General features: G+C 40.9%; 1 protein-coding gene across 1 annotated transcript; it reads right to left on the bottom strand.

Annotated features, from left to right (window-relative positions):
- Nucleotides 1–725: 725 nt before the first annotated feature.
- On the bottom strand, nucleotides 726–19973 carry DDX51 (DEAD-box helicase 51). Its single transcript, XM_063454501.1, has 15 exons — nucleotides 19883–19973; nucleotides 15830–16385; nucleotides 13818–13968; nucleotides 13392–13537; nucleotides 13111–13182; nucleotides 12899–13005; nucleotides 12489–12597; nucleotides 12127–12269; nucleotides 11230–11416; nucleotides 8945–9060; nucleotides 8432–8548; nucleotides 5827–5928; nucleotides 1563–1626; nucleotides 1339–1473; nucleotides 726–1237 (listed from the first exon to the last, which is right to left on the bottom strand). The coding sequence occupies exons 1-15, from the start codon at nucleotides 19903–19905 to the stop codon at nucleotides 1211–1213; spliced, it is 2055 nt and encodes a 684-aa protein (XP_063310571.1). The 5' UTR covers nucleotides 19906–19973; the 3' UTR covers nucleotides 726–1210.
- Between the last annotated feature and the right edge of the window lie 1376 nt (nucleotides 19974–21349).

The following is a 21349-nucleotide window of genomic DNA, read 5'->3' as shown; positions in this document are numbered from 1 at the left end:
GGACACCATCAGATGCTCTAGCAGACACACGATAAACCCCTGCCCAGGGAAACGCTGGTTCTGCGCATGTGCCGAATGCACGCCATGTGTTCCAAGCCGTGCGATTTTGTGTGTGCGAATTTGAGCTCATCTGGCCAAATGAGCAATTGTGAAGTCAGGCACTGAAGTTGGACATTAAAGGTCTGGTAAGCTAATCGGTATTTCCAAAAGGTGTTCAGTGCGGTTGATGAAAAGAGCTCTGTATAGGCCACTCATGTTCTTCCACACCAAACTCAAACCATGTCTTCATGGACCTCGCTTTGTGCACAGTCATGCTGGAACAGAAAAGGGTCTTCCCCAAACAGATACTACTTTGTAGGAAAAACCCAAATGTTTTAAATGTCTTTGCATTGAGTAGCATTAAGATGACTTTTCACTGGAACTTTTTGATAAATGCTTTGTTTGTTAAGGCTCAGCATTTTGTCTTTACCAGACTTAAAATGAACATGACTGAACAACAACATTCATAACACCATATAGTTTACAAGTGTTTTATAGTGATATATCAGGCAGTCTTCTGGGCTAGGAGGGTGTGGGAGAATTATGATAGGCTATGTTGCTTCAGAATTCACTGTAGACGTTAAAATTTCTGTTTATTCATAGGAAAAAGGCAGAGTTGTTTTTGTAAGCTTGCATATTTTAATACATTATCCATATAATGCATTAAAATTGTCGGGTCAACTCCATCAGTTTTGTGCTTTTATTTTGAGGTTTCTCCTCAATATAATAATTGTTACATTACCATTGTGGTCACATAGATTGCTGCATTAATTTAATATTTTTTACAATCAATATAAAAGAAGAATCGCCATCTTATTAATCCAGTTTATTAATCAACACACAGTGTTTTTCATAAGTAAACTGCCGTCTTATGAGAGAGGAGACAGTCATTTAGGCAAAAGTATATATATATATAAAAAAAAAAACGGCAATTTTTGCATGATATTGAGTAACTTCTGTAATGCACGTGTCAGGACTTGCACAAGTATAAGGCACAAAAGCATCCTTAAATCACAGTTCTATACAAAGTTTCAATCCCCTGAAACCTCAAGGAAGGGTGTAGAAGCCTTAATATTTCATGATGGGAGAGAAAGGACATTGCATGGATCAGGGTACAGCAGGTACTCATCTGTTGGAACTAAAAACATTCCCCAGCTCAATACAAGTATGCTCAGGCGCGATTTTCAGCCCTCTCAGCCTGCCAACAGGAAAACAATTCGTTAGAAAACAGAAACAGGCAATTAAAAGAAAACAGACATAATCAAGTGCAAATTGATACAAGTGAAATAAAATGGATACCTTGATTGCTTGTTCTAGCTGTTCAAGAGCTGCTTCATATCTCGGCACATACTGCCGCAGACTCTCACTCTTCACAAACTGTTTTTGCAGTGCTGGGGCGCCAGCATCTCGCATCATCTTGAAATATCTTTCCTCCTTGGACAGTTAAATAAACATGTTAGTGCATTTAAAATCAAATAAACGCGCCGACAAGCACTGCTCAGCAATGTAGGAATGATTCTTACCTGAACACTCAAGAGCATTGTGAATGCCAGACCTGCTTTTCCTGCACGAGCTGTCCTCCCTACCCTAATAGAATGAAAAGAAAAGGTTGCATGTAAGCATAAAGCCTCTTCTACAGTCCAAAACCAATTAATGTAATGGATAATAACAGATACATCAAACCTCTTTCAGTAACGAAAACAGTAACATTTAGAAAGATTAGCTCACAGAAGTTATGGTGAAGGAGTGTGTGTACCTTTATGAATATTTAGTAGAATCGTATAACCTGAGGTTAACAGTGAAAAGTATAGAAAAAATGAATCGATCTTAAACCAAAAACAGTGAGTATGAGAAATTAAAAATGAGTAAAATGTAAAAAATGAAGTCAGCTAAGTGGAATAGTGGTTCTTAATATTATATACCAATAGAGGCATCACTTAAGGTCTGGATGGCAATACAAAAGCAATATCTATCCATATCTATATATAGTATACTATGGTACAGTATAGAAAGAATTTACTCTGGCCAGGAACAGTTTTTTCTTAAACCACTAGGGTTTTTTTTTTTTTTTTGGTTGGAGTAACCTTTTACTTCTCCTAAAATATTTCAATAAACACCACCATCTTAGACTACTAGAAGTGTAACTAAACACATGTCATTACAGAGTGGTATATCTTAAAAGGATATTCTAAAAATTAAAAACAATGTTAACTTAATAAAACAGTTTTGGTGTATAAATTATGCCCCTGTAGTCTCACTGCCCTTTTGATTTTCTTAATGCAGTCCCAGCCAGGCCTCCCCTGGCTGTGACTCACACAGCCTCCATGAAAAAAAAAAATTGTTTCATTTCCAATCAGATCTTACAGCACAGTGTGTTTACTTTACATGTTTTTATTTTCTGCTCTGTTAATTGAATTTCAAAGGGACACTTCAGCTTGCTGAAGTGCTTTACATGTGAACAGTGTATTCTCCATTTTATTTGGACTTCTGGGCTGGGGAAGAGGGGGGAGGGCTTACAAACGCTGCAGACAAGAGATCTGCAGTTTTTGCATGTTATTTTTAAGATATACTCCTAATGAAAAAGCATGTTATAATTATGGGTATATCTAGTAAACTGTGAAAGAGTAGGAGACAATACATACCAAATTAGGGGGGGCGGAGCCTGACCGGGAAGCCAGACAGACATGCTTTCTGTGAGCTCCCGAGCCTGGAACCGATTATTGGTAAAATACGGTGGATTAATCGCCCAAACCTAGACCCCAACATACCTCACTGAAAAGCGCAGAAGCAGAGGAACCGGGGGACACCTTATAAGCTGAAATGACCGCAGAGACATCGGACCAGAGGCTTGGGGCCTACACCGTGCAGGGCAGGGGAGAGACGGCCGCTCTCCCAGCTCATCAACTCGAGCAGCACCCGCAGCATCGGGCCTCCCCCCCCCCCCCCCCCCCTTTGGACCGGCGGGGGTTATCCCGGTCACAACCATCGTGAACCGCAGACCAACTTGGCTTGCACACGCTAGCAACTACTCAGAACGTGGGCCTGGCAGGCAAACCGACACTGGCAAAATGGCGGCCGAGGATCAGGCTGTCGAGCTTGCACCCTTACAACCCCTGCACGAGCACCTAGATGCACTGTTCAGGAGATTCTGGGAGAAATTGGAGAGCAGGGAGGCCCAACTCACCCTCACTCCTCGCAGGTTGGTGCTGCTGGACAAATCAGGAGGGCGGAGAGGGCAGATCCCGGGCCGACCTAACGCTACGGGCGGCATGCCCATCTGGGCCGAGGGTCACCAGGAGACTACCTCCGGGACACCGACCACACCGCAGGAAAGCCACCCGCCGCCGGCGGCGGATGACCACCTGGGCCTTCCTCAGCGCCCATAAAGGGAAAGACCCGGCCTCAAGAAGTCCCAGAGTCTGTGGCCACGTGGTGTCGACCCTCAATAACGCCTGGAGCCAGGGAAAAACCCCTCGCCACACACAACCCTTCCCCATGCCTCAAAAATCACGGATGACCACCACTGCAACTCCCAGCAGGACCATCCAAGCAGACGGCACCACCCTCCCTAACAAGGACCCAAGACCCATAGACCAGCGCGGCACAAACCTACATCTCAGGGTTCAAGCTGCAAACCGAGACGCTGTGCAGGAGGAACCCTCACCACCACTGACCGAACGTCTGAAACCGGCCTCACGAATGGGCATAGGCTAATCAGGTTAACCTGGACTACCTACGCGGCTCCAATATGCCACATAAGGACTTGAACGTTCATAATTGACCTACTGGCTGCTGTAACGTATCCCACAGCATACCACTTGTTATTTCTTCTTTAGTGCATTGTCTCTCGCCTGTTAACTATAACCAAACCCAAAGGCCTAGCAAAGTGTACACTTATGTTACCACACTGATAGTAACTTTAGCCAGGCAGTTACTCATTCTACTATTGCGTTAAGTTCACCAAAGTGCATATGCAATGTATAAGCCTCACTAAACTTAATCTGGCCTTTTAATCTTGTTTCAGGGATAACGACTGCTAAGCAAGGCCTTTGCAGTATACGGTTAACTGTTCTATGCCTGCATTCATGTTTAACTCCTATGACTTCTCTTTAGATGAGCATGACTAGCCAGGTTGTTATTACTATGTTTAGCATAATCATAAACGCTTAAGGGCACTAACCATTATTGTATACATGACTAGTCTAGCATGTTAGCGTGTTCGCTACACACTTATACCTACCAGGATTGCTTGGCTCACTTACTTCGTATTATAGCATATTTTAATTCATTTAACTCCTGATGATTCAATCGCTTAGTGTAAACTACTTTTATAACTGTTATTTTATGCGTGCTATTGATCTACTGAAAAGCTTGCTTAATATAAAATATAAAATGAGGCTGTCCTTTATAGGAGATGTACTACTGTGTTAAAGCGATCCCACTTTGTACAAATACTGTGCATCCCCTCTTCTTTATTCTGTACCCCATTTAACTTCTGCCTCAATAAAAGAAAGATTGACAAAAAAAAAAAAAATACATACCAAATTAAAGATGCTGGGAAGCTAAATTAAATAGGCTCTTCAGAAAATGTGTACGGAGGCTGTATGAGTCTTAATTAAAGGAAGATGTGGATAAGGCTGCATAAAAAATTATTTAATTCCTAAATGGCAGAGAAACTATAGGCGCATAATCTATAAACCCAAACCCCTTCACCAAGTTAAAGCTGTTTGGTGCTTATAGTGTCCCTGTACTGTAATTACTATTGCCTATCAAGTACACTTTTTTGGTCACAGAGCTGTAAGAATTTGTGCTCATTCCCCCAAAACAGTATTTGTGAGGTCAGGCACCAATATTGGACAAGAGGGTCTGACTTGCAAACAGCGTTGCAAGTCAGGCCAAAAGTGTTCAATGGAGTTCAAGTCAATGCTCTGTATATGCCACTTGAGTTCTATCACCTTATCATGTCTTTACAGACCTCAATTTGTACTCAGAGGTACAGTGATGATGCAATAGGAAAGGCCTTCCCCAAACTGTTGCCACCAATGTCTTTGTATCCTGTAGCATAAAGATGACCCTGGAAGTAAGGTGCCTACAGCAAACCCTGAAAAAAGACCCCTAGACCATGATGCCTAATCTAAAATGTATAAACAGCACTATGTATCCTGATAGGACTATCCTGGCATCAGCGAAATCAAGATTTTTCCATTAGAATGCAAGATAGTGAAACGTGGTTCATCAATCCAAAGAACATGTTTTCATTGCTCTAGACTGTAGTGGCTGAATGTTTCACACCACTTAAGCCAATGCTTGGTGTTGTGCATGTTGATGTGAGGTTTGTGTACAACTACTTGACCATAAAAAACAATTTCATGAAGCCCCTGACACATAGTTCTTGTGCTGATGTTCCTTCGAGAAGCAGTCTGGAACTCTGTAGTGATGGATACAACAGATTATGTGTCCCCTATTAGTACACATGGCCGTTCATGCTGCTTTTAGAAATTTTCATATTGCAACAAAGCAGTTGACCAGAGCAGAAATTTCAAGAACTTGTTGCAAAGGAATCCTATGACAGTGCAACATTTTTAAGTCAATGAGCTCTTCAGGACGACCCATTATACCACCAATGTTTCTCTATGGAGATTTCATGGTTATATTCTGGATTTTAAGCACCTACTAGCAATGGGGGAGGCAGAGACCCTCAGGTGAATAATTCATAAAGAAGTCCACATACTTTTGGTGTAATTGTGTGCATAATAACTATAAAAAGGTCATTAAACAGGATATTACCTGTGAATGTATATCCGAATATACTGAGGAGCATCATAGTTAATTACAAACTTCACTCCCTTGACGTCAATTCCTCTGGATGCTGCATCTGTACTGATCAACCTTTGTAGACAAAACATACAATAAGACAGAGATTTTACAATAAACTATCAGTGATTTTATAAATTGCCTGTGAATAGCATTTATGTTTCGAATTGTAGCACTGCTTGTGAAACTTGACTGCAAATTTAATGTCAGAGCTATAACTTAGTTTTTAGTAGTAACTTGCTTACATGGCTCCTGGTGTGACCACCAAAGAAATAAGTCAATTAGGTACAAGTTAGTCCATCTAGCAAGCCTAATTTTAACGATTTGCGCTTCATGACACATCCTATGAATCGCAGGCTTCACAAATCGTACATACTGCGTATGTTGGGCAGCAATTTCCCATGGCTGCATGCAGAGAGATATGGAATGTTTGCATCTGCTGGGAATCACATGCAAGGAACAACCCCACAATCAATAAATACATTTTAAAAATGAACACGAAACAACTTTTAGCCTTTAGTAAGAGACAAAGGGGACTAGCTCTTGACCCGAGGGTATAGTGGATGAATAATTAAAACTTAACTTTAAATATGTACAAAAGGGGGGAAAAGGGGGAGATACAAGTGGATACAATCTCAAGTGTTGCCACTAGATGGAGACAAAACCAGACTGAGCTAAATGACTAGCATCAAGGGAGAAGCACTTGCGATGTATATACAGTATAGGATGTGGGGGATGAAAAAAATGAAAATTCAAAAACAATCAAAATATAAATATATATATACATTTAGTTTTTTTCCAAATAAAAGTTTACTCTGTGATGTCAATATATAAATAAATAGCAACAAGCTGTGTCCACTGTAATATGTATATACTTTGTTGCAGTTTATCTCTGAGGTGCAACCTGAAACAGTAACATCATGTTTGCAATGTAGTGCCAGGGGGAACCCTCAGCAATACAGAATTGCAGGCAGAATACAGCGGCTACTAGATATAATGGAAGATAAAGTCCTAGTGGGACAGAGTAAATAATGTTCGTAATTGGTGTGGTGAAACCGGAGTGCTGGTTAATATAGAAAAACCTATCTCTGTATAGCACTACTACTAATAATCACCATTGATATATACAGTGTACCGTCAAAAAAATGGCAGGAAATTAATTCTGCTCAAAATATAGTAACGGTAGTGGCTAAAAAAGGTAGCTGTACACTGAAGGAAGATTAATACATAATATTCAGATGAGTCTACAAGGGTTCGCTAATCTGTGCCTTCAAGGGCACCTATTGAGAAGTGAGTTCTTCTAATTCTATCTGTAACTGGAGAAATATATTGGCTTGTCGGCTGATAGTAACCCTGCAATAATAAGCTATTCTGTGCCTTCAACGGCACCTGTCAGAGAAGGAGTCTGGCTATCGCAATCTGCTACTATAAAGCACAACGCCAAAACGTCTGAACACCCAGGTCTGACCGCTGCTAAAGGATTTCATGCGTGGAGGTTTGAGAATCTGTGTACATATGGTACGCTAATGATCAGGATCTATCTGTAAGTAGTCTGCAGTCTAGCCTGGATGTCAGATGGAGCCCCGACAAGCGTTTCGCCGGTCAGGCGGCTCTTCAGGGGGAAATGAGCCTCTGTACACAGAGGGTTTAAATGCCGGGCAGTGTCGGATGATTGGTGGAAATGTGGCCAATCAAAGACGTAGTTGAATTGATTGACAGATGAAACATCCAATAAGATAAATCTAAAGGATTAACAACATGGTAATTTATCAGTAACATCAAGTAAAAAAAATATATATTTTAAATTGACATAATTTAATTAAATGAAGTGACCACCAAAAGTGGATAGGCTATATGACTGATAATAGAAAGATGTGTAATAAGGATATAATGAATATTTGAAGATAGTCTCTTTTAGCCTTTGCCAATACCACCACTTCTGGTCCAATAAGTTGTTTATTTCCAGTCAGTGAAGCTCCACATATATATCTGATCTCCACCCTGCTATGATGCAGATGGGGTGTCATTTTAATAATGCATTTTTGCACATCTTAGACTGAACCAAATCTTTGACAGAAATAATCACTCACTTTAACTAGCGAGATTAGCTAATGACAGAGCAACTTAGTGTTGCTGAGAATCTGTTGAGTTTCACTTAAAGCATCATGGTTTGATAGTGGTGTTCTGGATGAAGCAGAATCCTGCCTTGAAGTGGAAATCTGCTGCCATATACCTGTGGAAGCCACAAATTGTGAAAATCCACACATTACAGAATAGGACTTTGGACAGGACTGCTTCACTTTACCTAGCATTACCCCAGCCCCTCCACCCCTTTGGGTATTCACAATAATATAGGAAACTCTGTCAAGCACCACCAAATACATTTTTCTGGTTGCCCAGATTTGGGACCCAAGTTCCACTGTTTTTAAAAATATTGCACTGGCCATAAACTGAGTGCACATGATAGTCTGTATAAAGCACAGTACACACAAGCAGAGGCAATATGTATGGAATCTCTGTGCAATATGGAAGCCACACTAACATGCCATGTTCTATTTTTTGTAAGATTATTACTTACAGTTGAAGTTTTCCCTGCTCAAACAGCTTCAATGCCTTCTTCCTTTCCCCGGCACTGAGGCGGGATGAGAACTCTGCAACACTGATATCTCCAAAGCTTTGGATCAGCAGGAACAGACTATGGGAGAAACAAAAACCCATGAGCCGTCTATGTAGACACACTTTACGACACATTCTTAACAGACAACATCAAATATGCAGTGTTCAGCATTCAGAAAAAATTAAATAAAAATTGTTGGAATGCAGGCATGACTAAACAATGGCAATTTATGCCATAGCAATACAGGAGAAATAAACAATTAAATGATGCACGAGAAAAAAAATAATGATTTTATGGAAAAATAATCAATCAATCTAGAATTCTATTATTTCTCATAGAAAAATACCTATTAAGGGTATGTCGCTAATATTTAGTTAGGACAACATTTATCTGTCATTTAAAAAATAAAAACATGCTAACACATATCAAATGCATGTGTGACAGGATTTTATGGGACGCCATGAGGTTACTCACCGGTGACATGCCTCTCTTGTATTGGTGAAGCAGAGGACTCTGGTAAAACGCAGGGCAAGCAGTAAATGGAACAGGATAAGAGGCTTGGAGTTCAGGTTACAAGGGATATAATAATGCTACAGGGAGACAAAAAGTAGAACAGTCTTTCCCACTATGAAAACATTTCAAATTGAAAACCTTAAAAGAAATTTAACAAAACAAAATACAAAACACTACTGTGTATTAACCTGTTACAGTTCTCCATATTTGCATACAATAATACAAGATCTAAATAAGTAATATATACACAAAAGGGCAAACTGAACAGTAAATGAACATCAGTGTGACAGCCCCCCAAAAGAAATTAAAGGAAAATATACTTAACCACATGACCGGCTATGCCATCATGCAGTGCACGGCTTTAACATCTGTTGATGGCATAGACCGTCATGCATTAAAGTGGATACCGGAGGGTCCCCTCGGGCTACATACTTTTGGCCACAATTAGTGGAGCCAAACTGAAAGATGAGCTATGTGCTGCAGTTAATCCATCCAACTACATTGAAATCACTGCAGCTGAGTGATTATGCTCAGCTGTGGTTAATCTGAGCCTGCAACCAGCCTGCCAAGAGGTATTTTTTTGATAGCAAAGGGTCCGTTCTGTCAGTTGGGGCCACAATTAGCACTGCACATATTTATTTAAATCCGTGTGACAAATCAGCTGCGGTGATTCTGCTCCCAGAATGAGGGAAGCCCCAGGATCTGAAAAGACCCCGGTGAGGTCTCCTTGTGTGCTCTTCTGCAGTCTTTCGCCTGGCACTTGACAACAGGGTTCGACCGATATTGATTTCTTAGAGCAGATACCGATAATCTGAACTTTCAGGCAGATACCGATATTCTGTACATTTACCGCTTTGAAAAAATAAACTATTTCTACACAAATCTACTGTTAAATAAACATGTTTATTATTTTTATCAAATTTTTTTGATTTGGGTAAATGCACAAAATATATGCAGTGTGTATGTGTTGGTGCAGTGGATGCAGTGTGTGTTTGTGTAGTGTGTGTATATAGTGAATGCAGTGTGTATAGAACGAATGCAGTGTGTGTTTGTGTAGGCATGTAATGTGTGTAAAATGGGGTGCGGGAGAGAGGAGCTTTTTTTTTTTATATTTAACATTTTGTTTTAGTCCCCCCTCCCTGCTTCTTACCTGGCCAGTAAGGAGGGAGATGGCATTCCCTGGTCCGGTGGCAGGGACTGTGCAGAGGGGGCCCAGAAACACTCTTACTTTCCTTTCCAGCGGCTCCCCTGTCTAACTTTCGCGGCCTGTGTGCCGCATTGCCATGGTAAACGGTGGCAACGCTCTAACGGCTGCGGGACTCATGAGATTTAGAGAGGGGAGCTGAAGGGAAGGTAAGTGTGTGCTGTGGGCCCTCCAGGATCACCGGGCCCATGAAAACTGTCTCGGTTGTCATGCCCCGGTCTGCATTATCAGTAACTTTATAGGCAGATAGTGATATTGCTGAAAATTTTGAAAATTGCACTTCAATTCTTTGCTCTGGTGCAGTTTCATACATACATTTGCAGAAAGGAGAGCACGTAAGGGACTTCAATGTAAGGATAAATGTGTGCTTTTATTGCAGTATAAGAGAGATTAAACATTGTGAAAAAAAGTTCCAGTCACACAACTGAAATACTGGATGTCTTTGATGCTGCAATAAAAGCACAAAAAGAAAAATAGCCTTTTGTGCACATAAAACTATATCCTAGTCAGTAAAAGCCCTTCTTGAGTGCTCTCTGCTTCCTGCAAATGATATACATAAACAATAAAAAAAATTAAAAACAAACTAAAAAAAAACAAAAAACTATATATATACACATGTATAGGTGGTATTGAGTCCAATTGTGCCTCTTGGGGTCGTCTTTAATTTATTGGTATAAAAAGAGCCATTTATGCATTTTTAAAGGGACAGGCACAGTTACATTACCACTACAGCTTATTGTTGGCTACCCCAGACTGCAAACTTTCAATATTCTTGCAGTTTTCTTTATTTTAAGGTTAATTCAATTAAAATAATTATTGTAAATTCAATGTGAATTTCAGATTTTAGGACAAAAAAGCTTAACTACAATCATTGAGTAAATAATCCTGTGGTAGTACAACCTTACTAAAGCTATTAATATGAGACAGGGAAAAGATATTTAGATCATTGTTTCTATATAAGTATGACACAATTACAAATTTAATATGCCTAGTATTTAAAAAATAAAAGTTAGAATTTGCAGTAGTCTTTTTAACTACTCACAGTTAGCCCATCTGGAAGGGAACAGTTTCCTATATTGCTGGTTTCTTCAAGGCCTGCACTGAGTACATTGTGTGTGGAGGTGAATAGTCTGGGCTGATACAGGTCTAGAGGTTGAAGGATTTCTGGGTTCTTCGTCAAGGTGGCTGAGAAGAGCAACTTCTGCAAAGGAGTTTGGCATTGGGAATAGCTGAAAAGGTAGGCACGTAAAAAGAACAATTCAATTACACATTGTATTCTAAATGAAGGCAGAGGACAGGCAGCGTGTAGCAAAACAGATGAAAGTACCACAAATAGTGAGAGCTTAAGACCTCCAAGGAGCCAGATCGTACAGGCAATACACAACAGTATTACATAAAGTCCAACAATTTAGGCTATACCTAATGGAATGATTGGTTGTATAGACAAGACGGGGATATGATAAAAACATATAAATGCAGAAAAGGGAATCAACACAGTAAAGGAGGAGACCATATTTAAAAGAAGGAGAACTACCACAACAAGAGGACATAGTCTTAAATTAGAGGGGCAAAGGTTTAAAAATAATTTCAGTAAGTATTCCTTTACTGAGAGGGTAGTGAATGCATGGAATAGCCTTCCAGATGAAGTGGTAGAGGGTAACCGTGAAGGAGTTTATGCATGCGTGGGATAGGCATAAGGCTATCATAGCTATAAGATAAGGCCAGGGACTAATGAAAGTATTTAGAAAATTGGGCAGACTAGATGGGCCGAATGGTTCTTATCTGCCGTCACATTCGAAGTTTCTATGTTATACCACAAAAGTCAAATTATAATTCATTCTTTAGCTACTCTGAGTACACAGCAGATTCAAGACAGAAGTGGCAATGGATTTCAGCTACTTCCCAATGCAATAAGGGTAAGAATTAAGAGATTGTTTACCTGGCTGCTGTCACAATGCCAGGTTCCTTCCTGGCAAAGAGCATTCTGGGAGCACCAGGCTTTACCTGATAGACCGCCTTGGTGACATGATGAAGCCAGTCTTGAAACTTGTTGTCAATCATTCGATCTGCTTCATCAATGACCTGCGTGAAAAAAAGGTCTCAATTAATAATCATCCACAAATTAAAAAAAAAAAGGAAAAATCCCCAAAGTCTTGTTTTAACATGGAAACCAATATATGTGCTAAGGTAGTGCATATGCAAATACAGTTCTGATTTGCAGATGGCATTGTTGCATAGACTATACCATTGCCCTGGTACTTACATTACCCTTTTAAACTATTTAGGGTTAACTGGGCTTACTAGAAAGCGAAGGTGCCTCAGGTTAAAGCCTTCAGTCCTCTGAATGTGATCAACAAGCCTTCCTGGAGTTGAGACAAGAATATCTCCCAAGTTACAGAAACCAGACGACCTGTGAGGGGAAAAAATAAATAAAATTTGAAAAAAATTTAAAAAAAAAAACGAGGAAAAGGAAGGTTACTAAATCTTGTGATCAGAAAAAAAAAAAAAAAAAAAAAATAAGATTGAAAAAAATGTAAGAGAGGAAAATGAAAACACTTTGAACCAGACTGAAAGATATTGGTGGAAGAAAAACAGAACTAGTTGGGATAAATGGCCAAGACTTATATGGGAAAAAAGGAAAACAAAAAACAGCATAATGATGAAAACAAATATATAAATAAAAGACCAATATAGTGTCACCAAAAACTCACTTTTTCTGCACGAGAGATTCTTGTTCTCTGGTAAAAGATTTCTGGCCAGCTAACAAGACTACTTTCAACCTTGTAGAAGTCACATATATGTTGAAAACTTTACAGACCTAGTGAGAGAGAATGTTGTCAAGAAGGAAGAAACTTGGATAGAAAACAGCCTGATTGAATTGTTAATGTGAGTTAATCTTGTTAGAGAAATGCTTGGAGATCACCTGTTGTGCTAGCTCTTTGGTAGGTAACAAGACGAGTGCTCTCACTTCACACACCACCCGATTCATGAGGGTCTGGTAAGACAGAAATGGTATGAGAACAGGAATTTGAAAATAGTAATACTATAAGGTTTACTCACTAAGGAGGATTGTCAGGAAATCAAAGTTTATTTTAAACACAAAGATAACTGAACTGGAAGCATACCTGACTATTTTCAGGTTGGCTAGTCCAGACTTAATTTTTAAATTTACTTTGATTTCCTGGCAAGTCCTCTAAGACTCACCTGCACTATGGGAACAACAAATGCTAGAGTCTTTCCACTTCCTGTAGGTGCAGACACACATATGTCACTGGGTCGATAACCACCTCTCCCCAGCAGAAATCCATGGCTGCAGCTTTCCAAGATGGCGGGTATAACTTCTGCTTGAACTAACAGACATGGATAGATTGGATTAAATCAAGATGAGAGGCGAAAGGGAAAAGTAAGAAAGAAACACAACACTCAAAAACTCTAAAAAGAGTATGGTTTTATCTGTAATTTGAGTAGGGGACAAATTTTATTTCTCTATTCACTGAGGTAACCATTCACATACACCCTTAATACTGGCTGGGATACAATAAAACAAGTCCCATGGCGCTGCAATAATGTGTTGTAAAGGCTGTAAATATAAGAAAAGGAGAACAGATAAGTGAAGATTGAGATAACCACCTGGGAAGAAAGTGTTCACGTTGTTGGCCTCCAGCTTTTTTAGAATTTCTGGGCACAAACCAGGAACATCCTGGATAGGAACTAAGTTCTGCTTGATATCTCTCTGGACAAGATTAGGATGTGAAAGCCACTCTGGTAAAACTGGTTGGACCTACAAAAAAAAAAAAAAATACATATAAACTTGCTATTGGGACTTAGTGTAAAAAGACTGACAGTTAATGGAAGAAGAAAACTACAAAATACAGAAAGAAGTAGTTACATAGTTACATAGCTGAAAAGAGACTTGCGTCAATCAAGTTCAGCCTTCCTCACATATGCTTTTGTTGTTGATCCAAAAGAAGGCAACAAAACCCAGTCTGAAGCGCTTCCAATTTTGCAACAAACTAGGAAAAAATTCCTTCTTGACCCCAAAATAGCAGTCAGATGTCTCCTTGGATCAAGCAGCTATTACCCCACTAATTAGAAATTATATCCCTGTATGTTATGTTTTTGCAAGTATTTATCCAATTGCAGTTTAAACATCTATATAGACTGACAAAACCTCCTCTTCAGGCAATGAATTCCATATCCTTATTGCTCTTACTGTAAAAAAACTTTTCTTTGCCTTAGATGAAATCTCCTTTCTTCAAGCCAAATGTGTGACCTCGTGTCCTATGTATAGCCCTGTTTATAAATAGATTTACAGATAATGGTTTGTACTGGCCCCGAATATATTTGTATAATGTTATCATATCCCCTCTCAGGCGCCGTTTTTCCAAACTGAAGAGATTAAAATTTTTTAACCTTTCTTCATAACTAAAATGTTCCATTCCTTTTATCAATTTTGTAGCTCGTCTCTGGACTTTTTCTAGTGCCATGATATCTTTCTTTAGAACAGGTGCCCAAAATTGCACAGCATATTCAAGGTGTGGCCTTACCAGCAATTTATAAAGAGGCAAAATTATATTTTCATCTCGAGAACTTATGCCCCTATTTATACATGACAAAACCTTACTGGCCTTAGCAACGGCAGATTGACATTGCATATGGCTATCTAATTTGTTGGCTATAACAATTCCCAAATCCTTCTTGTGTGTGGCTATCCCTAATTCACTACCATTTAGTGTGTAAGTTGCTTGTGCATTCTTAACCCCGAAGTGCATAACTTTGCATTTTTCTACGTTAAATTTAATCTGCCATTTTAATGCCCAGTCCCCCAATCTATCCAAATCCCTCTGCAGCAAGGCAATATCCTGCTCACATTTTATTACTTTACAAAGTTTTGTGTCATCTGCAAACACTGATACATGGCTTTCAATGCCCATTTCAAGATCATTTATAAATATGTTAAATAGAAGCGGTCCCAAAACAGAACCCTGAGGGACACCACTTACCACTTTTGTCCAGCCTGAAAATTTACCATTTATGACAACTCGCTGTACTCTATCCTTAAGCCAATGTGCTACCCAAGAACAAGAATATTCATCTAGACCAATTTCTTTTAGTTTAAAGACTAACCTATTGTGAGGAACCGTATCAAATGCCTTGGCAAAATCCAAGTAGATCACATCCACTGCGACACCCTGATCTATATTTCTACTTACTTCTTCGTAGAATGCAATTAGGTTAGTTTGACATGACCTATGTTTCATAAAACCATGTTGATTATTGCTAATAACACAGTTCTTCCCAATGAATTCCTGAATATTATCCCTTAATAGCCCTTCAAATATTTTGAACCCTTTTTAAATATAGGAACAACATCTGCCTTCCTCCAATCCTCCGGTACAATACCTGAAACAAAAGAATCTTTAAAAATTAAATACAGAGGTTCACTTATTTCCCCACTTAGCTCCTTAAGCTCCTTAAGTAGCTCCTTTATTTACATTAATTTTCTTTAATAGCTGTAGCACCTTGTCTCGAGTTATCCAATCACAAGTTATCTGCAAGTTTGTTGCAGCAATCATATGCATATCTCTTGCCATAGGATCCTCATTAATATATACTGAAGAAAATTAATGTTTTACATTTACCTTCTCCACGGTTTTAGTTTCAAAGTCTCCGAGAAGAATATGACTATGATCGACAGAGTCTCTATTTGCTTTTGTTGTGCTATTTTCTTTCATGCTTTTTTCACTCGGTGTTAAATTTTCTTCCTTTTCTTTCTGAAGGTTTTCTTCCTGGAGGTCCTTCTTGCATACCTTTTTCCTCTTTACTTGCTCAGTGCATTGCACCTCTTCCTCATGCTTCTCATCATGGGGCCTTTCCAGCTCAACAGTTTCATCTTTGTCTTGTTTTTTCTTGCGCTTTTTATTTTTCCTTGGTCTCTCTATTTCTTTTTCATTTTTACTTGGTGTACTATCTGCAGAGGGTTCTTTTTCTGCTATTATGTGGCTAGATTTAGGGGTTAACTTGACGCTTTGCTGTCCTTTAGGGGTTATGTTGACTCTGTGCTGTCCTTTAGGGGTTAAGTTGACGCTTTGCTGTTCTTTCTGTATCTGCAGTTGTCTCTCCTTGGCCTGCTGATGCAACTTTTCCAGGAGGACTTTGGAGCGATCTTCGGATGAATCCTCCTCATCTCCAAGGTATCTGAAATGTAAAGAAGCAAAAAAATGGAAAACAAAATTATAAATTGCATTATATAAAAACAAAATAATAAAATATTATATAATATAGGGAGCCTGACCACGAGCCGGAGCGGTCGCAACACAGCACGGCTCCCGACTGAAACCTGCAATAAAGCCTGACTAGAGGGGATTAACACCCCCAATAGACCCACTCCTGACCGGGGGCACCGTCTGGACTCACCCCTGCAACCTCCCATGCCGTTCGTTTACCCGGCACGGGTGAACCGCCGGAAGCACAGACCCGCGGCCTACAAGCCTGGAGCAGCCCACGACTGGTCGGCACTCCTGGACGAACTGGCACAGACTGCAGTGGACGACCCCCACACAGCACCCTTACCTCACCAGGCGGAGATGGGCCGGCGGTCCCAAAAACCTCCGGAGATGGCACCAGGGTCCAGGGACATAGGCACCATGCTGCAGCAACAACGCCCGCCAGTCAAAATGGCGGGAGCGGCGGATCACGACACCGTGCAGGTACCAAGGGGTCCCATTCCGCCTGCCCAACCTCCAGAACAGGCACAAACACCCGGGGGAACCACAGATGGGTCTGCCCCAGTCACCCAGCGGGACTTCCAGCATTTAATTGGGGAAATAAAAAACCTCCTGGCAACCAGCATAGCAGCTATTAAAACTGATGTGCAGGCAATTGCAGACAGGGTGCAGACCACGGAGGACGATGTCACTAACATCAAACAGGGACTAACAACCCTGCAAGACACCGTAATGGCCCTTCAGACCCAACAACAAGCCCTCTCCCTCCATTATGTCGCCCTCGACGACAGAACAAGACGCAACCACATAAAAATAAGGGGAGTGCCAGATGCAGTCTCGTCCGACGAACTACCCCACTACCTGAGGCGTCTAGTGGCGGCCATCCTGCCACCCACACAGGCCAAGAAATTTAACACAGACGGGATGTACCGTCTTCCACCCTCAGGCAGAACAGCTCCAAACTTGGTCCGAGATGTGATAGTCCGCTGTGCTACCTCCCAAGACAAGAGAATCCTGATGACTGCTCTCCGGGGCAAAACGCCACTAACATTTGAAGGCGCACAGCTCACCATCTATCAAGACCTCACCAGATCAACGCTACAATGGCGTAGATCGCTGAAGCAAGTAACCAACACCCTCAGAGAAGCGGGAATAGAATACCACTGGAGGTCTCCCAGATTCTTGGTGGTCACACACCACAGAACTGTCCACAAACTCTCCACGCTTGCAGAGTTCCGACATTCTGTCACGCACTGGGCATCCCCGCACCCACCCAGGACACCGTCCAGTGACCCATTCCTGAGGCCTGATCTCCCCAGGAACAACAGAGACTATACCTAACATGGACTATGTTACACAGTTACAGCTACGCACTACCAGTTGGTCCAGACCCACACCTAGTCCACCCATTCCCCCATTGCAAAGAGGGAGCGACTGCTCCAAACCTACCTATCCCCCCCCCAGGCCCTCCTGGGATCTGGGTACATATAGAAGAAGGCCATAACTCAAAAACCCGTTGGGGTTACCCTAAGACCATTATCGCCAATCATCCATTCTCCCGAAGCAGTCCACACACGCCTGATAACGTACCTCTGCAGGTCCATTCTCCCTAATACATGATTGTGCAGTAGCGCAAATGTTTATGTCATGATATGCTTCATAATGCTATGTGTATTATATGTTTCTTGTGTTTCATGACCCGCATGGGTATGATTAAAACAAAATTTTAATAAAAAGAGATTGACAAAAAAAAAAAAAATATTATATAATATATATCCTGCCACCCACACAGGCCAAGAAATTTAACACAGACGGGATGTACCGTCTTCCACCCTCAGGCAGAACAGCTCCAAACTTGGTCCGAGATGTGATAGTCCGCTGTGCTACCTCCCAAGACAAGAGAATCCTGATGACTGCTCTCCGGGGCAAAACGCCACTAACATTTGAAGGCGCACAGCTCACCATCTATCAAGACCTCACCAGATCAACGCTACAATGGCGTAGATCGCTGAAGCAAGTAACCAACACCCTCAGAGAAGCGGGAATAGAATACCACTGGAGGTCTCCCAGATTCTTGGTGGTCACACACCACAGAACTGTCCACAAACTCTCCACGCTTGCAGAGTTCCGACATTCTGTCACGCACTGGGCATCCCCGCACCCACCCAGGACACCGTCCAGTGACCCATTCCTGAGGCCTGATCTCCCCAGGAACAACAGAGACTATACCTAACATGGACTATGTTACACAGTTACAGCTACGCACTACCAGTTGGTCCAGACCCACACCTAGTCCACCCATTCCCCCATTGCAAAGAGGGAGCGACTGCTCCAAACCTACCTATCCCCCCCCCAGGCCCTCCTGGGATCTGGGTACATATAGAAGAAGGCCATAACTCAAAAACCCGTTGGGGTTACCCTAAGACCATTATCGCCAATCATCCATTCTCCCGAAGCAGTCCACACACGCCTGATAACGTACCTCTGCAGGTCCATTCTCCCTAATACATGATTGTGCAGTAGCGCAAATGTTTATGTCATGATATGCTTCATAATGCTATGTGTATTATATGTTTCTTGTGTTTCATGACCCGCATGGGTATGATTAAAACAAAATTTTAATAAAAAGAGATTGACAAAAAAAAAAAAAATATTATATAATATATATAAATTACAAAATACAATTTTATAGTAAGGCATCTTTATAAAAATGTGTATATTGTTATATTCTGCTGAAACTTTTGCAAAAAGAACAAATCCTTATTTCAACTCAGAATACAAAAATTGGTATAAGTGTATTTTAGCATATTTTATTATTTGCTGTTTCGCTCAGGTGTGATTAAGTGGCACAATAAGCAAAATAACTCCAAATAATAAAATACGATAAAATACACTTTAACCCCCACATTCAAGGTAAGGCAAATAGTATATGAGTTATTTTGCTTAAATCACACCTGAACAAAACGGCAAATAATAAAATACGCTAAAATACACTTTTACCCCAAAATGTATTGCAACCCTGAAGCAAGAGAATGAACGTCAACATAATATAATATAATCCTGAAAGAAGTTGGCATATTGTCAGCTAGTACAGACTCCCACACTTTGAAACTAATTTACCAGAATGTATTGAAAGGTCGTAATAGCCAACTAATAATAGAGAATATCTCTGAAGAAGCATTATACTGAAGATGGCTCAATAAGACTGAATATCTTATCACCCTGAGAATTATTTGAGCAAAGCTAGTCCCAAGCAAAGAATAAAAACCGTGCACTACCACAACTGATAGTGAGTGTGTACAGTAACTATGTATATAGTTTAGGTAGACAAACCAGCCATTGCTTGACTAACACGCTAAGCAGACTGAAGGCACACAGACAATACGGAAACACAGTGGAGGAATATAAATAAGCGCTCTAATTTATACAGGTATGAAGGGTGCGTGCATGTTATCCGAAAGGACACACCTGTTAATGACAAACAGTGACATCTCCACCTAGATGATGAAAACACAGCCCAGCAGCTATTTTGCAGATAGATGTCCACATGGAGGGTCGCAGAGTGATGACGTCAGAAACATAGACTCCAGGAAGTTCACAGAATAGCTAGAAAGGAACAGCTACCCCTGTCGTCGCGGAGTTTTTTTTTTTTTGTATTCGGGTCTCAAAGTGGAAAAGGATTGTTGCAGCAGTGTTAATGTACAAACTTTATTAAACACTGAAAATAGATGCAAAGCTTGGCACCACATAGAAACAGTAATAGAATACAGTCTGTACCAGATGTTCATCCACCTATTCACACAATAGTTATTTTCCAGGGAATTGTTTTCTTATCGCTGGTAATCACTTTTAGGCTGGCATATACACCATGTTTTTCTGGACACAGATCACTTCTTCATGTTGATAGGAGCCACATGGAAAGTGTTGTCCTGCAGTATTCGTATGCTGCAAGATTCCTCAGCGATTAGCTTCATACTGCAGGGTAGCACTTTTCAGGTACTTAGTTGGGTAACTTTGTGGAGTTAATTCTTTCTGTTTAGTATTTAGCTGTCCAACTAGTGCTACCGACAGCATTTTGTAAAGATATTGGCCAATTCTGTTGAAACTGAGCAGATGGCTTTCTTGGGGAAAGAGTTCACCTCTTCTATTGCACCCTTGAAGGCTAAAATCCTGACTTCATTCAATGTGGAGATTGGTAAAACTTGTAAACAGTGTCTATATTTTGCAGTTTGTATGCCCCTGGATTATTTTTGCATAACTAGATGTGATGTAGGAGAACATTTTCAGCACCAACACCAATTTTTTAATTTTTAAACTCTTTATGTAGTGTTTAGTTTTGCTGACACATAGTTAAGTATAGTCAACATTCACAACTATTTCAAAAGTATACATAGTTTAAGAAATACCCAAAGGATCATAACCACTACAGCCCAATATAGTGGTTATGGCGCCCTTGGTGCACACCAATATAGTGGTTATGGCGCCCTTGGTGCACACCCAGTTTTAGAAAGGGTTGGCTACTGCTCCCTGCCTCCATTAGCTCCTAAGCAGAGCTCCTATTAGCTCTCATGTGCCAAGCCTGGTGGTAGAGGGCTTTGCTCACTGGCTGAGAGCGATCAACTGATGCTCTCCGACCATGAGGTATCACTCACCTGCAGGGCTTAGCTAAGCGTTTCCCAATTGGGGTTCCGCAGCAATTTGCCCGTCAGGTGCCCAACCATTTAGAATCATCAGATGGGTATCGCTAAACAGGAGTCTGGTCAGGCGCCGCAGCCGTCTAAGATGACGACCGGACCCCTGTTGTATGGGATGCTGGGAGGAAGAGACAGAGCGCGCCTGTTAGAGCGCCGGCTGGAGGGAGAAAGGGAGCAGCGGGTATGGAGCACCTGGCACACCAGCCACAGCCAGCAGCACTGAAGAAAAAAAAAGGTAAGT

This window comes from Pelobates fuscus, chromosome 5, assembly GCF_036172605.1.
Source record: "Pelobates fuscus isolate aPelFus1 chromosome 5, aPelFus1.pri, whole genome shotgun sequence".
NCBI classification, from domain to species: domain Eukaryota; kingdom Metazoa; phylum Chordata; class Amphibia; order Anura; family Pelobatidae; genus Pelobates; species Pelobates fuscus.
Note: the sequence above shows the minus strand (reverse complement) of the source record. Positions and strands in the feature narration are given on the sequence as shown.